The following is a 19,540-nucleotide window of genomic DNA, read 5'->3' as shown; positions in this document are numbered from 1 at the left end:
CATAGAAATTCTGGTCTTATCTGGCACTGGAGGAAGGAAATTAAGGAAAAGGGTCTGCAGGAGTCTACAACTTAGAGATTACTCACTATGTTATTATCCACCTTACTGTATTTGGTGGTGAACTTTTAGAGGGGAAAAGGAAGAGAAAATGAGAGTAGATACATGAGGTTGAACTCTTCCTGTAAAAGGGGTCCCTTAGCTTCTACAGTCTGGGTGTAACATAAACTGTTAAACGTTGATAGCTGTGTTTATTAAACCATGAGATACACTTCTTTTTTTCTAGGGGAAAAATGGATACCAGATGCTTTTTCCAGTTGGACTCCTCAGGCACCTCTGGGCTGAGCACCTTATGCTTGGGCAGATGCTACATACACCCCTGAGTCTCAATATGGGTGTCGCAGTTGTATTCTATGATCTCTCTGCAAGCTCTCTAAAAAAGATTTCCTGTGCTGATAAACAAGACTGATTGATAGTTCAGATAATACTTCCATTTGTTTTTCCCAGCCTTTATGTATTTCCCTAGGAAATGGCTCCCATTTGTTGGTTAAGGGCAGGGTGGTCCCTTGACCTTTTGTTTGGAGCAAGAATCATTTCTCCTCTTTTAGAAAGATGTGATCGCAATCACAGAGGCCAGTGAAAAGCTGTCCTACTCAAATCTTAAACCTCAGTTTCCATGTCTGTAAAATGGGGATACCAAGACCTATTTCACAGAGTCATCCTTGAGGTCTCTACTTTTCTAAAGCCTTAGCTACTCTTTAAGGCCCAGGTAAGGTCTCTTCTCTTCTATGTACTTTTTTCATATATATCATTTATGGAGGCATAATAACATTATAAATGAATTCTCATTTAATTCTATTCTAATTATTTTCTCAATGTAAGTTAATTTGATCACCTTAGGTAGATTGTGAGTTCCACAAAGAGAAGTTCTGGAATCATCCCTCAACATACCAGATTTTCAAATACTATATATTCAACATAATAACAAAAATATTAAAGATAATAATAGCACCAACAATTACCATTTAATGACAAACTTATTCCCCAGGCACTCTGCTGAATTCTTTATATCTTTCATTTAACAACCTTGAGGTAATATTACTAGGTTTAGTTTACAGATGGGAAAACCAAGGCTCAGAGATTAAAAAGCTTGCTGGAATACAGCTGTTAATCAGCATCTGGAATTTTAACACTTGCGTGTCTGATTCTAAAGTTCTTTGCCTTACTGACCGACTGATGAGAAGGTCCATGTGCTTCCCTTCCCAACCAAGGCTTCCATCCTTCTCTTGTAGTCACAGTATGGAAGACACACAAGGAGAGATAAAGGTAGGGCCAGACTTTATTAAGAAAAAACTACACATAATTCTTTTTTCCTTCCTGAAAGCTTCATCATCAAAAACTGATCTCATAGCATTTCTCACTCAAGAACACTCATTTTACAAAACAGATTTCAGAGATGGAAGACAGTCTTTTTTGTTTTGTTTTGGAGAGTCTTAACTCCAGTGACAGACAATAGATAAAAGGGTGTCCCCTCTAGAGATCTGGGATGACCCGTCATTCTTCCCTAGATGGCATCCCAGTCAGTTCCTTCCACCTCTTTCAGCTCATCCTTCTCTCTGCCCATCAGTACCATCCAAATATTAGCAGAAGGACCAGGATATGGGCAGGTGGGCTAGAGGCTCAGCCTCCTTCTGAGTCTTCACCTTCCTCTGTCCCAACCTCTTATGCCTATCCATTTAAGTTGATGACACAGAAGACTGAGGCTCAGTCCCTCTGCAAGGCATCTGGAGGGGAGGGCAGAAAGACACAGGTTTCTCTAAGGTTTCCTTTCCTTATTTCAGACCTCCTCCCCCCTTTACCTACCATATCAGTGGGCACACACACACATTTTAAAAAGTAATTATTTCCCTATATATCTCTGTATCAAATTCTGAGCATCCTATTTTCACCCAAAATGGCAACCCATTATGGATGGACTGACTAGAGAAAAAAGGTAACAAGGTCAGTCCCTGGGAAAAGCAGGGCTTTCCTGAAGTCTCCACCTGGCAGTCTCATTAGGAGCACCAGGGAGACACGGGAATCTCTGTGCTCTTAAACAAGAACCCTGCTGAGAGAGTTGGAGATTCCCCAGTACTTCTGTACCCCCACTAAATCTTCCAGGGAGAGAGAGACATCTTGGGGCCTCCATAGCTGTTATTATACCTCTTGGTTTTCTAAGCTGGCAATCAGCAAGGGAACTAAATAAGAGGTAAAAATCATTTTCCAGTATTTTCTCTCCCTTTAATTTTCATCTTCACAGCACAATTGATTTTTCCCAAGGGGAAACACAATGTCCTCTTTGTTTTAATAAGACCTGGGGAAATTCCACTGACCTCTCTGGCTGGTGATCTGGTCAGGATCTGACAGAAGATGACAGCTTCTTGGGTATCCTGGTCAATAAGGTCTTTGGGGGGAGTACTGGGTAAACAATCAAGGGAGGAAGGGAAGGGATGGTTTCTATCATCAAGTAGAACTGTAAAAAGCTACAGGTTGACAGGTCATGGCAGGAATTTCAGTGGAGTCTGTGTACAGTGGCTCCCTAGGGGAGCTTGTACCCCCCTGGACTGGTTTGTATACCATGGCAGAAGGAAAGGTTGCAGCATCACCAAGGTGGAACATTTGACAGACATACCTACTAGAGCACTTGTAAAGTTGATGCTGCAGGTCAAGTTCCAAGGACCTCTTTTTAAGTAAGACTGGGTAGAGGGAGAGGCAGTCAAGAGCAGCCCAAGTCAACCTCACCACCCTTCCGAGGTTTGGCCCATGGAGACAACAGATTCAAGAGCACATCTCATGCAAGTTCCTTGATTCATGCTCTTTATTGTCTAGGAACCTTGGGGTCTTCCTTGCAGGAAGAAGGGTAATCAGGTCAAGGAAGGCAGAGGGACTCAGAGAACCCATATGGTATGTGGTATATAGAGAATTATCCTATCCTTCCCAGGCCAGATATTTCCGTGGTTCCCAACCCTTACTCCACCCTGCTCAATGAGTAATCTGAAAGTCTTCACTAAGTATACTGGGTAGAGGATGGGGAAGAGACAGCAGCCTGGGTGGGTAGACATGTCTCTAACGCACAGAGCCCTACTTATACCTTGTGTAATAAATGAGCAGTGTCAAAAGGAGCAAAGCAGTGATGAGAATGAGAGAGGTGGGGTCAGAAGGGACACAGATTCCCTTTCTGAGCTTTCTTTATTCCCATCTGGTCCTGGTTCCCTCACACTGGAGGGTCACACTGATAGGTCATCTGACCTGGCCTTGCTGCTGGTCTTACTGCTGGATTTGCTGAGTCGGCGCTTGTCTCTCTGGTAGCCTTTCGGGAGGTGGTGACCTGGGGAGACTTCATTGGGTACCTCAGGCTTCTGGGCATACTGGATGTGAATGAAACCTTCCCCAGGAATCTGCTCCTGGCCTTGCACCTGCTCAGTGGCCAGGTTGTCTGTGTTTTGCTGGGAGGCCATCTTGTTATTGAAAGGATTGAAGAATTTATCCCCAGGACCATTCTCCAGGCATTGACTGAAGTCAGGGGGAGGTGTACAGCTCTGGACTATGCCAGTAGAAGGACTAGGAAGCTGGCACTCAGCCATGCCCTGCCGTGACATGGCAAATTGCTGTCTGAATTTCTTCCAGCCCAGGTGGTAGAGTTCAGCCAGACTGAGAAAGAGGGACAGTCCGGCTACAGCCAGCATAAAGACAATGAAGACATTCTTCTCCGTGGGTCGGGATACGTAACAGTTGACAGGGTGGGGGCACGGACTCCTGCGGCAGATGTGCAGGGTGTCCAGAAAGATCCCGTAGAGGAGGTACTGGCCCACCATGAAGGCCACCTCCATTGTGGTACGGATCAGGATGCTGCAGACATATGTGTTGAGCAGAGTGCCCTGGAGGATAATCTTGCCATTCACTTCCTCCCAGCAGGACAGCTCTGTCTTCTCTGCCACTGGGTACCCATAAGTGCCTGGGCTCTGTACATCTTTGGCCCTCTTAGCCTCCCGTAGCCTCCGCTTCTCCTCCATCCGCACCTGGTGCATGGCATGGCCCATGTACACCAGCGAAGGTGTGGAGACGAAGATGATCTGCAGCACCCAATAGCGAATGTGGGAGATGGGGAAGGCTTGGTCGTAGCAGACGTTCTCACAACCCGGCTGAATCGTGTCACACTGGAAGTCAGCCTGCTCATCCCCCCAGGAAGACTCTGCAGCTGCACCCAGCACCAGCATGCGGAAGATGAAGAGTACAGTGAGCCAGACTTTGCCGATCACTGTGGAGTGCTTGTGTACTTCTTCCAGGAACTCTCCCAGGAAACTCCAGTCCCCCATCTTGGCTCAGCAGAAGACAGGCACCAATACTCCTGCAAATAGGAAAGTTAGAAAGAGAAGGATGCTTCTGCAAAAGTCTGGAAGATCCAGTCCTGCTCTGGGATTCCACTGATTCATACCAATATGTTAAGGAAATGCAAGTAAGTCAAATTCACCTAAAAAGCAGGCCAAGATGGAGGCATAGGTAGAAATTCTTTGCTTCCTTGCACAACCAAAACAAGGATAACAACCAACTTAAAAACAAAAAACAACCAAAAATTCCAGAAAATCAAACAGCATGGAAGTCCAACCATCAAAGTGTTAAAGAAACATTCATCCAGACTGGTAGGAGTGGCAGAGATTGGAAGCTGAGGTAGATAGGACACTGGCAAGGTGGCAGATGGTGCAGGTGAGGCGGGGACTGGATGACTGGCAGTCCCACATTTGCCTGCAAAAAACTCAGGAGGAACAACTGGGGAGCAAACAGACCATGAAACCCAAGGTTTGAGTAGGGGAAACTAAAGGCTCAAAACCTCTGGCTGTAAAAATCTGTGGGGGTTGCAGCAGCGGGAGAAACTCCCAGTCTGATTTCTTCCCCACAGACAGTGCCCAACGCAGCAAAGAAGGTTGCCCTGCCCTGGCAAATACCTAAGGCTCCACCCCCTACAACATAACAGGTGCACTGCTGAGACAAAGAAATATGGTCCAAATGAAAGAACACATCAAAACTCTAGAGAAAGAACTAAGCAATGAGGAAATAGACAACCGATCAGATGCAGAGTTCAAAACACTAGTAATCAGGTTGCTCACAGAAATGATTGAGTTCAGTCACAAAATGAAGGAAGAAATGAAAGCTAAACAAAGAGGAAAAAAGGAAAATATACAGGGAACAAACAGTGAAGGAAAGGAAACCAGGACTCAAATCAATGATATGGAGCAGAAGGAAGAAATAAACATTCAACCAGAACAGAATGAAGAATAAGAATTCAAAAAAAAAAAAAAGAAAAAAGAGCAGAGGCTTAGGAACCTCCAGAACAACTTCAACTGTTCCAACATCCGAATCATATGGATGCCAGAAGGATAAGAGGAAGAGCAAGACATTGAAAATATCTTTCCTTTATTATTTAATAAAGGAAAATTTCCCAATCTGGTGAAGGAAATAGATTTTCAGGAAGTTCAGGAAGCTCAGAGAGTCCCAAAGAAATTGGGTCCAAGAAGAAACACACCAAGACACATCATAATTAAGTTACCCAAGGTTAAAGATAAGGAGAGAAGCTTAAAAGAAGCAAGAGAAAAGGAGACAGTTACCTACAAAGGAGTTCCCATAAGACTATCAGTTGATTTCTCAAAAGAAACCTTACAGGCAAGAAGGGACTGAAAAGAAGTATTCAAAGTGCTGAAGGGCAAAGACCTACATTCAAGATTACTGTATCCAGCAAAGCTATCATTTAGACTGGAAGGGCAGATAAAGTGCTTTCCAGATAAGGTCAAGTTAAAAGAGTTCATTGTCACCAAGCCCTTATTATATGAAATGTTAAAAGGACATTCTTCTTCTAAGAAATAGAAGAAGATGAAAAACTATAAACAGGAAAATGACAACAAACTCACAACTATCATAAAACTATAAGAAATCCCCAAAACTAAGCAAACAACTAGAATAGGAACAGAGTCACAGAAATGTAGATCACATAGAGGGTTATCAATGGGGAAGGGTAGGGGGCAGAATGGGGGGAAAAGGTAGAGGGAACAATGAGCATAATTTGTAGGCACAAAAATAGTCAGGGGGAGGTTGAGAATAGTATAGGAAAATGGAGAAGCCAAGGCCTTATATGTACAATCCACAGACATGAGCTAAGGTGAGGGGAATGCAGGAGGGTGGAGGAGGGGTTACAGGTTGGAGGGGCATGAAGGGGAGAAAAAAAATTGGGACCACTGTAATATCATAATCAATAAAATATTCTTTTTAAAAATTTTAAAAACTCACCTAAAAAGCTTTCTTATCCTCTCCCCACCTCTCAGCAAAAATACAAAGAGGAGATTGAAAGTGGTTATATTAGCAAGATCAGATCATGGTTCTCACACTTTAATGGATCTAGAAGTGAACTGAGATGTGTGTTATAATGTGGATTCTATGCTCTTAATTCCAGAGATTCTACTTCAGTGGGTCTGGAGTGCCCTCCCTCCAGGAATCTGGATTCGAAATAAACAACCCAGGTGATTCTGACACAGGCTGGCCATGCACCACACCTGGAGAAACTCTGAAGTTGTGGAAAGAACACAGCATTGGAGTCTGCAAATCTGCAAATGTGACTCTGGGCACAAACTCACTGAGTCTGTTTCCTTGTCTGTAAAATGAGGATGAGAATAGCTGCATCAGAGGATTTCGAGGTTTAAATGAAAGAGTATGTGACGTGTTGAAAATTATACCACAAATATTCCATGCTTTGGAATGGCTGTTAGTGGAAAACAAAAATTTTATGGCTCTAGAGGGTAGAACTAGGTGGAGGAGGAAAGAGTGACAAACTTGTCCCCTCAAGAAGCATTCCTTAACTCTCAGGACATCCAGTATGTACCAGCTGTACTGAAAGGTATCGAACAAAAAGTCTTCAGTCACCTAGCTAAAGGTATCACAGATGAGTGCTCAGGTTCCCCCAGCTGGTAAACAGCTGGCAGTGTGAATCTCCTGCATCTCAGTGCCATTGTAGCTGTACAACTTGGTTTGTCCTTCTGCATACAAAAGGAGACACCCTGCACAGACCTGTTCACCCTCACATCCAGAATAAATGCTCCAACCATTTATGTCCCATACAAAACTTTCCCTCCTAAGGCCCTTGCTTGCTTCTTCAGCCTCATTTTCTGCCTGTTGTCTTTAGTTTCCTTTATCCAGCCATGCCAAGTCTAGAAGATTCCCAGATGTCCTCCTCTCTACCATCTCCTACAGGCCCCTTACCCCTAGCTGAATTCCATTTACCCTTCAAAATTAACCCAGTCATGTCTTCTTCCAGCCCTCTCTGCTCCCCCAAGCTGAGCGTCTTAAGTTCCTGTGGTGGCCATGGGCATACTCACTCCTCTCCTAGCACTTGCAATATTGTTTTATAATACTTTGCCTCTCTGTGTTCTTCTAGTAAGGGGTCATGGAGAACAGGGACTGTCTTTTCCTCACCACCTGGCCCAGAGCCTGGCCTAGAGTGGGTGCTTAGTAAATTTTAGTTGAGTGAATTAAGTAGGGGATGTCAGGCACTGGTGTACTGGCCTAGATCCCCTTAGCAGGATGAAAGGCCAGGTATCTCTTTTTCAGTCTTCACATTATTAATTCAGGTCAGTGAGGTATAGGGGGAGTCTGATGTGGAGGGAGTGCTCTAGGAAACGCTTTTCCATCCCTTAGTACACAGAGGGAGCCTCATTTGAAGTAATCCCCACCCCCACTCCTTCCTGCGTGTGGGCAGGGTTGTGTGAGCCAAGATGTCTCAAGTTTCCCAGAGAGTCTCTGAAATGCCAGCTAGTGCCCTGAGGCTTCTGAAACTCTTGAATCTCCTACCTCCAAAATTCTTACTTAATGAGCAATAAATGTCCTCATGGATTAAGCCTCTAGCCAATTTTAATCAACAGAATAACTAAAAAAAATTAGAAAGGAACTGAACATAAACATTCCCGTCTTAGAATCATAAAACCTCAGATTCTGATGAGACCTTAGAGACTGTCAAGTTCAAACTTTGTCCTTCACATTTTTGCTGCCAGTATACCCCCTGGCTCCTATCTGAACATTTTTTATACATATGAGAAAGGAGAGGGTGGGAGTATTCCATTTTATGATCTAGGCTTCTTTGTCTCCTTGATACCTTGTTAGAGGCCAGCCTCCTGGCCTATGTTCTACCAGCTGCCCCTTTACCCCTCCATGTTCCCCAACCATGAGAGTACACAGAGTCTTTGGAAATGAAGGAATTTATGAGTGAGTGGAAGGACCTTATCTCTATTCCCCTCCATATCAAAGATCCAACCAGCTCTTAAGGCCTTTCCTATAGTTTTGATCAGACAATGTAGAAAAATGTAAAACATTTGCTCAAAAGAAAAATGCCTGATAAGAGTTTAAATGGTCTGTCATCTCTTGTGGGCATGCGCACAGTGTTCAGCACTTTCAGGGTCAGCCACACAAGTGTGGGGACCAGGATGTAGTGAGTGTCTTAGAGAAGGGGGGGGAAAAAAGTACAGAGGATAAAAAGAGAAAAGGAACAAAAAGAAGTGAAAAACAAGGGTGAGTTGGAAAATGCAAAAAAAGAGACCATGTGAACTATTAAGAGAAGATGGCTTGGGGGTTAGCAAAGTGGAGTTCAAAACCCTGTTATCTGCCAAGGATGGAGAAGTTACTAGATCTCTGTTTCAATTTTCTCATCTGCTAAATGGGGATAGTATTATTTAGCTCATAGAGTATTGTGAGATAATAGATAAAAAGCACTTAGCCCAGTGCCCAGCACATAAGAACTGAATGAAAGGCAGCTGTTTCTAGCAAAGACAGTGGTGGGGAAGGACAAGAATTGGAAAAAGAGAGAGAAAGAAAAAAATAGAATGACAGAAGTATATTATAAAGAAGAAGGAAGAAAGATGGAAAAGAAGAAGGGGAGGAAAAAAGAAGAAAACACATGCAAATAAGTGAATGAAAGGAGGAGAGAAACAAATATCATATTCTTCCAGGATTTGGGGCAACTTTTATAAACTCTCCTCGATCCCTGAAGACTTTTCTTTGGACCTTCTGACTCTGTCACTTATTCCTTCCAAGTCCCCAAGGAAGTATAAAAATAGTTCCAGTCAAAGAATGTGATGCTTTGGTTTGATCTGCCGAGAGGCTTCACTGCTGACTCTCTCACATGTGGTCCAAAGAACCCCACCTGAAAGAAGTAACATACAGATATAGAAAGGAACATCATAGAATATCAGAAAGACAGTATTGGAAAGGATGCCTCCTCAGGAGGGAACAGAGAAACTAGCCCAGGAGATGTGGAGTGGGTCAGACCCATCAGGCCTTGATGGCAGCAAATAGGGTGAAAGACCTCTCATTTGTGATTCCCTGAATGACTCAGGCAAGGTCAGAGAAACTTGAAATAGCTAGCATATACCAGCTGCTCAGTTTATCATATGAAAGGTCTCTGCCCGAAGTCAGTTTCCCAGTTACAGTGAGTCCTTTTGGGCCACCCCCAGAACTTTAGCCAAAGAAACTTGTAGATTAGACACTTAATTGAGTTTACTGGGTGTATAGCATTTAAATGCTTTATAGATTGTTATCCATTTCCTGGCAGGAAGTGTGTTTGGAGGGGCAAAGGAAGCTGCCAGTGCTATGAATGGATTCTATCAAATACAATGGTAATATATCCCACTGCATTATCTTCAGACTTCATTGGCTTCCCACAGCTTATAAAGCCCAAACTTTTTAACTTGCACTTGAGACCTTCCACAGCATAGCCTCACCCTCTTTTTCCACTGTTGCTCTTACATACTCACTACTTAAAGCTACACAATTACCTATATACACATACTGTACATGGTCCACAATTTCTCACTTTTTTACCTTGGCTTCTCGTGTTCCCTCTACCTCAATGATCTCAATGTCATTCTTTCCTTTCATTCATTTATTTAATGAGTTCATTGTGTGGTTACCAGGTGCCAGGCATCATGCAAGGCACTGAAGATGCAGCAGTTAAAAAGACAAACAAGGACTCCTTCCTTTTTCTGAGCTTAACTGCTTTTATTTCCCTTAATTAAGGGTAGAGATTAAACACATAATTGCAATAAAACATGATGTGTTAATATTAGGAAATACAGGGCACTATAGGACTATATAGCAGAAGACTAATGCTAGTTTAGGAGGTCAAGAAGGGCCACCTTAGATCAGGGCCCTCCAGTGAGCTCTGGATAATTGAATTGTGCAGCCCTTTGTAATCGATACAAGTTCTGAAATTCCCAAGGCAAAAAGAGATGGTCCCTAGAAACTGGACAAGAGCATCCCAACTCTGAACTTTTTTTCTATCCAAAAATTTCAATGTCCTCTTTCAATCTGTTATATCTTGGGACAAAGCTAAAATTTTGGATGAATCACCAGGAAACTTATGTGGTAACAGGATATGGTACTTGGATAAGAGGGAAAAGGCCAAAGGAAGAGTTTTGTGTATAGTGAGCATGAATCATTTTTATAAACTTACTTCATGTATTCTGTGGCTAGAAATAAAATTCTGGTATCTACATCCTAATCCAGGGTTTCTTGGTAGGTTGGCACTGTTGCCTCTTATGCAACCCATGTTTCCAAAGTAAATCAATTTAGAGCAATCCAGATTAACATCAGTTTAGCCAGGACCTCTTCCTAGGACTCCACAAATCTGAGCAGCAATGGAGAAGTCTTCTCAAATTGACATCAGCCCTCTTTGATGCCTCCTGAACTCTGAATAAGGATACATTTTCATGCTTTAGTTATATGCTGCCTTACACTTGTTCTCCAAAAGTTCTGCAAGTCCTTTTTTTGAATCTCTACTATGTGCCTTTCACTGTTCTGGAAACTGAAAATGATACCTAAGAAGTACCCAGCCTGACACTATTAGGCACTCAATGATAGCTATTGAATTAATAAAACCAGGCATGATTTCTGATCTCAAAGATTTAAAGGCTTTTCCTCTCAATTGGGTAGTAGACTTCTCAAGGTCCAAAGCTCTGTTCTACTTTGTATATGCATTGCATTAGATTTTATCATTAGTACAAAATAAATGATTTTTTAATGATTGAAAAAAATGTTTGGTCTAATGGTAAGTTTGCAAAGTGATCCCAGAGAGGCTCAAATCTTTCTTCTTATGTCCAGCGATAAAAAAATAAAACCTTACCCAGTTCAAAATGTGCTTCTCCGACATTCTTTTGTTGAGTCCAAGATGGTGGGACCATATTTGTTTTGTTAAAAACTAAACATCTTCAGGACATATATACACTCAATTTTTATTGTTGAATGATGAATCCTTATAACCACTTTGTGGGTTGATGATTGACATATATAGAGAAGAAACAAGGACCAATGGCTACATATATGACTTCACTCCAGAGTTTCTGATCAAGTCAGTGCACACAAGAGTTTCCCTCCTTCATCCCTCTAAGGAGAGAGCCCATCAATTCTTCTCTCTCCTGCTTTGGAACTTCAAAACTCCTTCTTACCCTGTGGCAGTGTGTGATTTGAGAAAGGACTCTGCCATTTAGTGATAAGGTCTGGGGGTCTATTTTTATGTAATCAAGCAAATATTTATGACACTCCCTTGATGTGACCAGCACTAGGTGGGGTGGTGAGGGGATCAAAGAAAAAAATAATTCAGATCAGTATTACAAAGTGAATTATTTGCTCTACTGGGCGTGTATTATCTCTCCAACTCAACCCTGAGCTCCTTGAAGACAAGCCCCCTATTTGTTCTTCATTGCCTCCTCTCCCTGAAATCCCCCTCCCTTTTCATTGCCTTAGTGCTTAACATTGTGCCTTAAAAATGGTAATTGATTCATGTACTCGTTTTAAAAAACAGAACAATGGCCCTGGCTGATGTGGCTCAGTGTATTGGGTGCTGGCCTGCAAACCAAATGGTCACTGGTTTGATTCCCAGTCAGGGCACATGACTGGGTTGTGGGCCAGGTCAAGTCCCAGGTAGGGGGTGTGAGAGAGGCAATGACACATCGATGTTTCTCTCACTCTTTCTCCCTCCCTTTCCCTCTGTCTAAAATAAAACAAAATCAAACAACCCCACCCCAGAACAATGGATGAATGACAGCATTAGGGTCACTCAAAACACCTAATTACAGCAGTGGGGCCTACCTGGGAAGATGGCCTAGATGCACTTGCAAAATGACTATGGTGGCCAGGACATCAAGGAGGCAGAAGCTACTGCCAGTGAGAGAGCCCTCAAGTAGGACTGGTTGTGACTGGAGCAGAAACCCCAGCAGTATAAACGATTCCTTCTTTGCCTCCTCCCCCAGATCACTGGAGAGCTCACCAATGAGGTTTGTCAAAATTAGATTTTAAGACCACTCCACAGAGTCTGTATCTAATTCCGGACAATGACACATGTTCTGGACAGTAACAGATCTCTGGTTCTCAATAAAGGTTGTTATTCATAGTCAGAATAACAGTCCCTTGGTCCCACCCCGTAATTTTGCTCACTATATAATAGAATGTGTCACAGGTCAGGGTTAACTTGCTTCCTAATTACAAGAATTCTTTTGTAAAAAGACCCAAAGAACCTCATTTAAATGATGTCTTAGACTCAGCACCATGTCAGTGCAGTTCAGTTCAGAAAGTGTTTTTTGGGCTGCTAAGCTATGCCGACATCAAAGAGGTTTTATAAAGCACCAAATATAACCATCATCTCAGAACTCTTCTGTACTTTAATCATTGATGTACATTTTTTATTTCCCCTCATTTTAATAATTTCTCCCTAAAATGGATATGGAAGGAGAATTACATGAGAAAGTGGTCTTGGTCCTCAGCTACCTCAGGAATCTTCATTATTCTTGGAGATGCTCAGCTCTATTTTCTAGTTCACCCAGAGTTACACAAAAAGAGAATTTGAATCTAGGTGGTAATAGTAATAATAAGATAAGCTAACACTTACTGAGCCCTTTTTAAGTACTAGGCACTTATAAGTTTCTTTATGTATATTTTTTCTCATTTGATTCTCACAAAAACATGAGGAAGTAGGGACTAAACATATCCCCTTTTTAGAGGGCTCAGAGAGGTTGACTTCAGCAAGATCATACTGCTATTAAGCTAGGTAGTTGGCTTCAAACTCAGCTCTTGTCTAGTCTGCAAGCAATGCCCCTGCCTGAACAACTGTGCTAGACTAAATCACCTAAAGTTTCTTTTTTGAAAATTTTTACCGGTCAAAGACCAGCCACTTGTACCTAACATGATTGCCTCAGGGATGTTTGTGAGATCATGGTTAGAATAGGGGGTTGGTTTGTAAGTGGCTGAGGCAATTCTTACATTTATAATTTTCATTCTTTTCCTGATTTAGGTTTAGGGTAGCTACTTCAGCCTCAGGAGAAATGACCAGGTATACAATATAGCTATTGAGTTGGGCAGTATGGGCAGCTTTCCCAGAATTTGAAGTCAACTTGGGGACCTGCACCCCTGAACCTTGATCACTATGGAGTAAGAGGAGACAGAGAGGAGATAGCAGAGAGACAGATGGCTAAGAAAAAGTATCACTTTAGTGTCCTTCCTACTCTAGCCAATGGCAGATAATTAACTCCTCTTTCAATTTATGTTATTCTGTCAAGGACAGAGTGGTCCACTCAGAGACACCCTCCTGATAGACCCTCTTGGTTGTTTCAAAGCCAAGGAGGTGGAAAAGAGCAAGCAAAATGAAGAAAGAGAATTATTCTAGGGTAAATACTTTTTTTTCTTAAAGTGTTGGAAGAAGAAATACTTATAAGGAGTGATGGGAAGGGTGGCAAATGGAGCTCTGCAATTACAATAAAATATTGAGAGGTTTTTTTATTGTCCTGGGAGAGGTAATTAGTAGCTATGCAGTTATTAATGAAATTTATATTTTTGAAATGCTTACCTTTTCTTGCTAGTCCCACAATCTTGTCATAGATTCATAGTAGAGTGGAAAGAAATCTAGATATCCATTTTTTAATTTTATACAAGATGAAGACAAGGGTAGAGACAAGGGTATACAAGGAAGACAATAGTGATAATAGATAGCACTATGATAAGTGCTTTTCTCACATGAAGCACTGCACAACTATACTTTCTAGCCCTTATATTAACTCTACTAGGAAAGAAGTATTATGTCATTTTACAGATGAATAAAACTGAGGCTCAGAGGTCAAGTAGCTTATACAAAGTCTCACAACTAGCAAATACTGTCTATGGTATTTGAAACTGGTATACCCTCTTCCTAAGCCTATATTTTCTGTTTATAAAAGGTAAAGAAAATCAAAGAAGCTCTAGTACTGACAGTTGGTGACAAACGTGTTACCAAGAACCCAGTCTCTTAACTCCCCAAATAAGGCCTTTCCTACTTTCTATAAGAGGGCCAAAGTGTTTTCTTTAGCTTCTGGCTATCTCTTACAGATGCTGTTCCTAGAATTAATGATTACATCAGGCCTACAGCCCACATTGTTCAGGATTCCCAGACTTCAGCAACTGCCACCATTTGGCCAGAATTCACATATAGAAAGTTATTTCCTTTTTTAGCCATTAAGTGCTCTTGGCTGCAGCAGTGTCTACTGCCAGGTTCTCAGCTGGCCAAACAGCAGGCTCTAGTGTTCCACTGATGTCAAATCATAACAAGAACAAAGGAAACATAAATAGTTAGGTGGTGGGGCTCATGGTTCCTAAGGAATAATGAGATTCTAACTCTGCCTCCATTGCTCTCTAGTTGTGTGACCTTAGGCAAGTCACTTCTTAGTTTCTTCCTCATCTGAAAAAAAGAATGTTTACTCATGGATATTAAACAATCTGTGGATATGTGGAATTGCCTAGAACAGTACTCAATAATGTTAGTTTTTTTGTTTTTCTTTTCTGACATTTCCAGAAAAAATTCTCTCAAACATGATCCAACTAGCCAACATAATGTAGAATTTGATAGTACAGCGGAGTGGTTAGAGTGACTCAGCAAGGACCCCCATGTGATGCCAAGTGGAGAAAGGTGACTATCAGAGGAGGGAAAAACATGGGCAATGGGAAGGATATTAATTAAACTGTAAATTGGTTATTTTACTAGACATGAAGATCCCTGGAGGCAGGTGTAGAGAAGAAGAGAGGTGCAGATCAGGCCTCTCTTGTTCTTGTAATTCGTCCCGTCTACCCCCCAACTTTTTTTTTAACTCAAGCCATTGGTCCTGGAGCTGGACTCCATATTATAAAATATGTGTTTCCTGCAATTCTTTGAATCTCATCACCAATCCGAAGGCACATCCACAATGGTAGGTCTGAAACTGGCTCAGTACTACTTGGACAAGAAGTAGAAAGTTTTCTACTCTGTGATCTGAGGAAAAGGGGCATCCAGACCCCCAACAACATCTTCCCTATTCTGAAATTCTGACTCATGAAGATACCAGGGTTGATGAAGAATCTTAAAGTCCTCTCTGTGAACAAGAGCCTCATAAGAGAGGCTCTTTCCAGTTTCAGCTATTTCTTTGTCACCCCAGATAAAACATTACCCCTCCTTGAGCCTCAGTTCACTCATGCGTAAAACCAAGTGGCTGAACTGGATGGCTGCTAAGGCACCTCTAGCTCTAAGTTAGAATACCTGGGAAATTTGTGACTCACCCACTTGTCATAGTATGGCAAGTTAGTGACAAAGCCAAGAGGCAAATCCAGATTTTCTGACTCCTGATTTAAAAGTAAGCAGCAGTAATCCCAGGGGAAAAAAAAAATCTGTGGTCATAAAAACCAAGCAGTACCTGTGAATTACATCTCATAGAAAGCCTCCATGGTAGAAAGGCTTTTGCATCGAATGAAATGCAACTTGAAGACACTTGGGCCAAGGACTTGGGTTCTCCCAGATGTTTATTGTTTATTGAGCACTTATTAGGTGATAGCCATTTTAAGTACATTATTTTATTTAATCCTCATAAAACCTCACAAGGAAGGCATTTACTAACCTCTTTGGAAGATGAAGAAACAGAGGATCAAAGACATTAAATATGTCGCCAAGGTCACTCAATTGAAATTCTAACCCAAATGTGACTGTAAATGCCAAGGCTCTCCCTTCTGCCTTACCCCTGAATTATATAAACTCCAAGTCCCTCTGTGTTATTTCATACCTCCGATTCTGGGACCTCCTGACTCCCTTTTCTTGTGAAAGTAAGTGGATTGTTGAAGGCTGAATTTTTCTTGCTACTCATTTAACCATCATTTGCTAATACATCAGAAACAATTGAGTCACAAAATGGCATTAAGCTGTCATTTGCCAGGAGCCAGCAGCTTCAAACCATAGAAACAAAGTCAGCTTCTTTTCTAAGAATTCCTAAGCTTTCCTGGAAAAACGAGTATCTTTCCCCATTGGTCAGCTCAATCCTTAAGTCTAAAATGCGGCCTGTTCACACAGAGAGCTGCTGGAATTCCTGGTGGGTGAGGTCTTTCCTGGGAAAGAGGGCAGAGCCTGGGCTTGGGGTCTCCCTGGCCCTGAGGACAGCAGGCCTTCTAGTCCCTGTCCTGATTGACCCACACAGACAGATTCCCTGTCCTGTTTGAATTGGTTCAGTCCAAAATGGAGTCAGCCTATACCCAAGAGGTCTGCTGACTGCTAGAGCTCAGAACTTTCCACAGTATGTGCCCCCCAAACAGCCAGCACTGATGACGAAGAACAGCTGGGCATGTGGGTGTCCCTGTCAGAAAACAGGATTGTGGAGATGCTTAAATGGAAGAAGCAGGGAGGCTTGGGAAGAGACAGAGGCTCAGTAACCACAGCCAAGGACAGAAGTCAGAAGAGCCCTAGTGGGAGTGAGCAGAGCAGGGTGTTCTCCCAAGTGAACTGGCCCTGACTCCCTGTGTCATCTCCAACAAGTCACTTCCATTTTCCAGGCTTTGTTTTCCTTATTTGTCAAAGAACAGGTTGACAGGCAATCTAAGAAACTTCTAGTTCTAATGGCCCAGTACTAGGAGAGGAGGCAGGAGTGAGGCAGCTAGGAGACAAGAAGGATGACCAGTTGCAGGAGACCTGCAAGAACATCTCTGGGGGTTCTGAGGCAGTTGCAAAGCAGGGTAACACAATTATGTTACTGCCATGGCTCTCTGAACTTCATGTGTCTGGGTCAGGTGATGCCCTGGGTGCGCCAAGTTGGAAACCAGGGAACACACCTCAGGGTCTTCACTGCCATGCATGCTGTGATCTTTGGGACTGTTCCTTGGCAGTTGCCAAGTGAGAAAAAGATTTAGAAGGGCAGCCAGGGAACAGGCTCCAATCAGTTCTGTTGCCCTGGGGAACCTGGCAGGAAGGTGGAAAGTTCAGATCTGTCCCTAGAGAGCAGTGAATCAGGGTCTAGGCTGGGCTGTGACTTGGGGGCAGTGGATGGAGGAAATGGAGACTGCTTGGTCTGCTGATGTAAAAGTCAGGCTGGGATGCCTCTAAATATAAGCTTGTGTCCCCAGCTTTGAGCCCAAAATTCTCTTCTCTGTTTAGTTTTGCTGGGTTTCTCTCAGTTCTCCCAACTCCCTGTCTAGTGCTCCTTGCATTGCCCTTCCTTCTCTCAGGCCAGTCGGACCTGGTGTGAGGTCCTACTGGCCTGAGAGAATCTTGTTCAGGAAACAGCCAAGTGAGATCCTGAGGAGTAAGAACCAGGAATCCCTCCATTATGAGACATGGGGAGGCAGAATAAAGAAAGAAAAACGGAACAAAGGCACAGTAAGGCTATAAAAGCCTTGTGTCAAGCTTCCCTTTTTCAGCTGAGTTGTATTTGAGCTTAAGGAATCATAGCCTTGTACTATGTTACTGCTGAATAGAACCAGAGGGATCCTTCTACTTCAAACCCCTCATGTCTATAGAAGAGGAAACTGAGGCCCAGAAGAGTGTCCAGAAGTGCCCAAGGTTATACAGCCACTTAGTGCCCCAGTCTCCCAGCCACTGAGTCCAGGTTCTTTTGCCACATGCTTAGATGAGAGGTCAAGGAGCTGACAGAAACATTTAGCCCATCAGTCTTCTACCTTGCCCTGCACCCAGGAGGAAAGGTGACCTTCAGTGGGCATCTCTCCTGTCTTCTTCTTTGGGTCTCACCAGCCTCTTGCCTCTGACAGCAAGTGGCAGGCCAAATTGCTCACAATGCCCAGCGGGACATAATACTCTGCAGGAAACTAAGCAGGGAATATTTTTAAACCAACCAACATGCCTTAGGGGGAAAAAAATCAAAACACTCTCCTAGATGTTCCGAAAAGCATTTCAAAGAAGATTCCAAGCCTAGAGAAAGCACTGTAAAACAGTGATGGCTTTTTAAACGGCCAATTTTATCTTTAAAAATGTGCTTAGAAATGGATGGTGGTCCATTTCTTAGACCACTGCAAGACGCTCTTAGACCACTGCAACTCCGCAGGAGTGGACTAACTCCTAAGACCCTCCACTCACCTTTCTACAGCTCTTTGTATTCCAAGTAAGTCATTTATCTCCGCTTTGTAAAACAATCTCCTTAATATATCCAAACTTCACCATCAACAGGGAACACTGAGGGATAGGGAATAAACCCACAGGTACAAAGGAGCTTTGTTTTTATCCAGCTTGGAATTCAAGGCTCTCTACGCTGGCTCCTTCCCATCAACTGGTAGTTTTATCTCTTAAAATTCAAGTCCACCCTTACCTTCTTCTTTTCCTCCTCTCTGGAATTTCTGTTGGTTTCTTAATCCTCTGGCCACCTCTCCTCAGACTGCTCACTGTTCCTTGTTCTTGAGCTTGTCAGTTGTTCCTCTTCCACCCTCTTTTTAATCCATATCAGTCACCCGCCCTCCTCCCACTTCTTCCTACTCTTTCTCTCTCCACCCCTTCCCCCCCACCCCCACTAGTCCCTCCCTCCCATCTCTTTTTTGTGCTCTTAGAATCTTTGCTCATTTAAAGTATTCTTCCCTCTACCACCTTATAGCCTCTCCTCACCGAGTTCTTCGTACTGCTGTTACTGTGGCCACAGTCCTTACATTCACCCTGTCCCTGAGGCTGGTGGTGGTGCACCAAGTCTGGTTTTGCCTGTCCATCCCTCTGCTGAGCCTCCTTAGCAAGGGCAGTAAAACTGGCACTATCCAGGGGTTCTCTTCCTCATCCTCTTCCTGTTGTCAGATAGAAGGGTACTCAATCATTAAAGGTCTTCTGGGGATTTCTATTATGCCCACATTAGTGAGCTGAGCACCAACTAACATGGGAAACACGCTCTCATGAATTACAACCACCAACACTCAGAATGGAAACCGGGGGTCACCTGACAGCTCCAAAAGACAAGGAGGTGGCATCTCTATCGCTCTTCCTCTCCTTCTTCTATGATAAAAGAATACCTTCCAAGTCCTAAGCTAGGGGAGAAATAACATACAAAGGCCGTCCTGAAAAAGTTCAGCCATTGTTAATATAATGAGAATGGTTTGTGCAACATTGTTGTAACTTGGCAGCCAAGGAGAGTGGACGGGAATGTCCATGTGTAAACAATAATGACTTCACTGTACTAGTTATTGGGGGTGGTACAGGCTACTGAGTAAGCATGTGTACTGTGTAGCT

General features: G+C 42.9%; 1 protein-coding gene across 1 annotated transcript; it reads right to left on the bottom strand.

Annotated features, from left to right (window-relative positions):
• Positions 1-1,022: 1,022 nt before the first annotated feature.
• GJA5 (gap junction protein alpha 5) lies at positions 1,023-18,759 on the bottom strand. Its single transcript, XM_045181655.2, has 2 exons — positions 18,642-18,759; positions 1,023-4,384 (listed from the first exon to the last, which is right to left on the bottom strand). Exon 2 carries the CDS (start codon positions 4,350-4,352, stop codon positions 3,264-3,266), a length of 1,089 nt encoding a protein of 362 aa, XP_045037590.1. The 5' UTR covers positions 4,353-4,384; positions 18,642-18,759; the 3' UTR covers positions 1,023-3,263.
• Positions 18,760-19,540: the final 781 nt, after the last annotated feature.

Source organism: Desmodus rotundus, chromosome 12, assembly GCF_022682495.2.
Source record: "Desmodus rotundus isolate HL8 chromosome 12, HLdesRot8A.1, whole genome shotgun sequence".
Taxonomy (NCBI): Eukaryota; Metazoa; Chordata; class Mammalia; order Chiroptera; family Phyllostomidae; genus Desmodus; species Desmodus rotundus.
This window is presented reverse-complemented; position numbering and strand designations above follow the sequence as displayed.

Coding starts and splice junctions, on each gene's coding strand:
- GJA5 (XM_045181655.2), bottom strand. CDS start 4,352: ATGGGGGACTGGAGTTTCCTGGGAGAGTTCCTGGAAGAAGTACACAAG.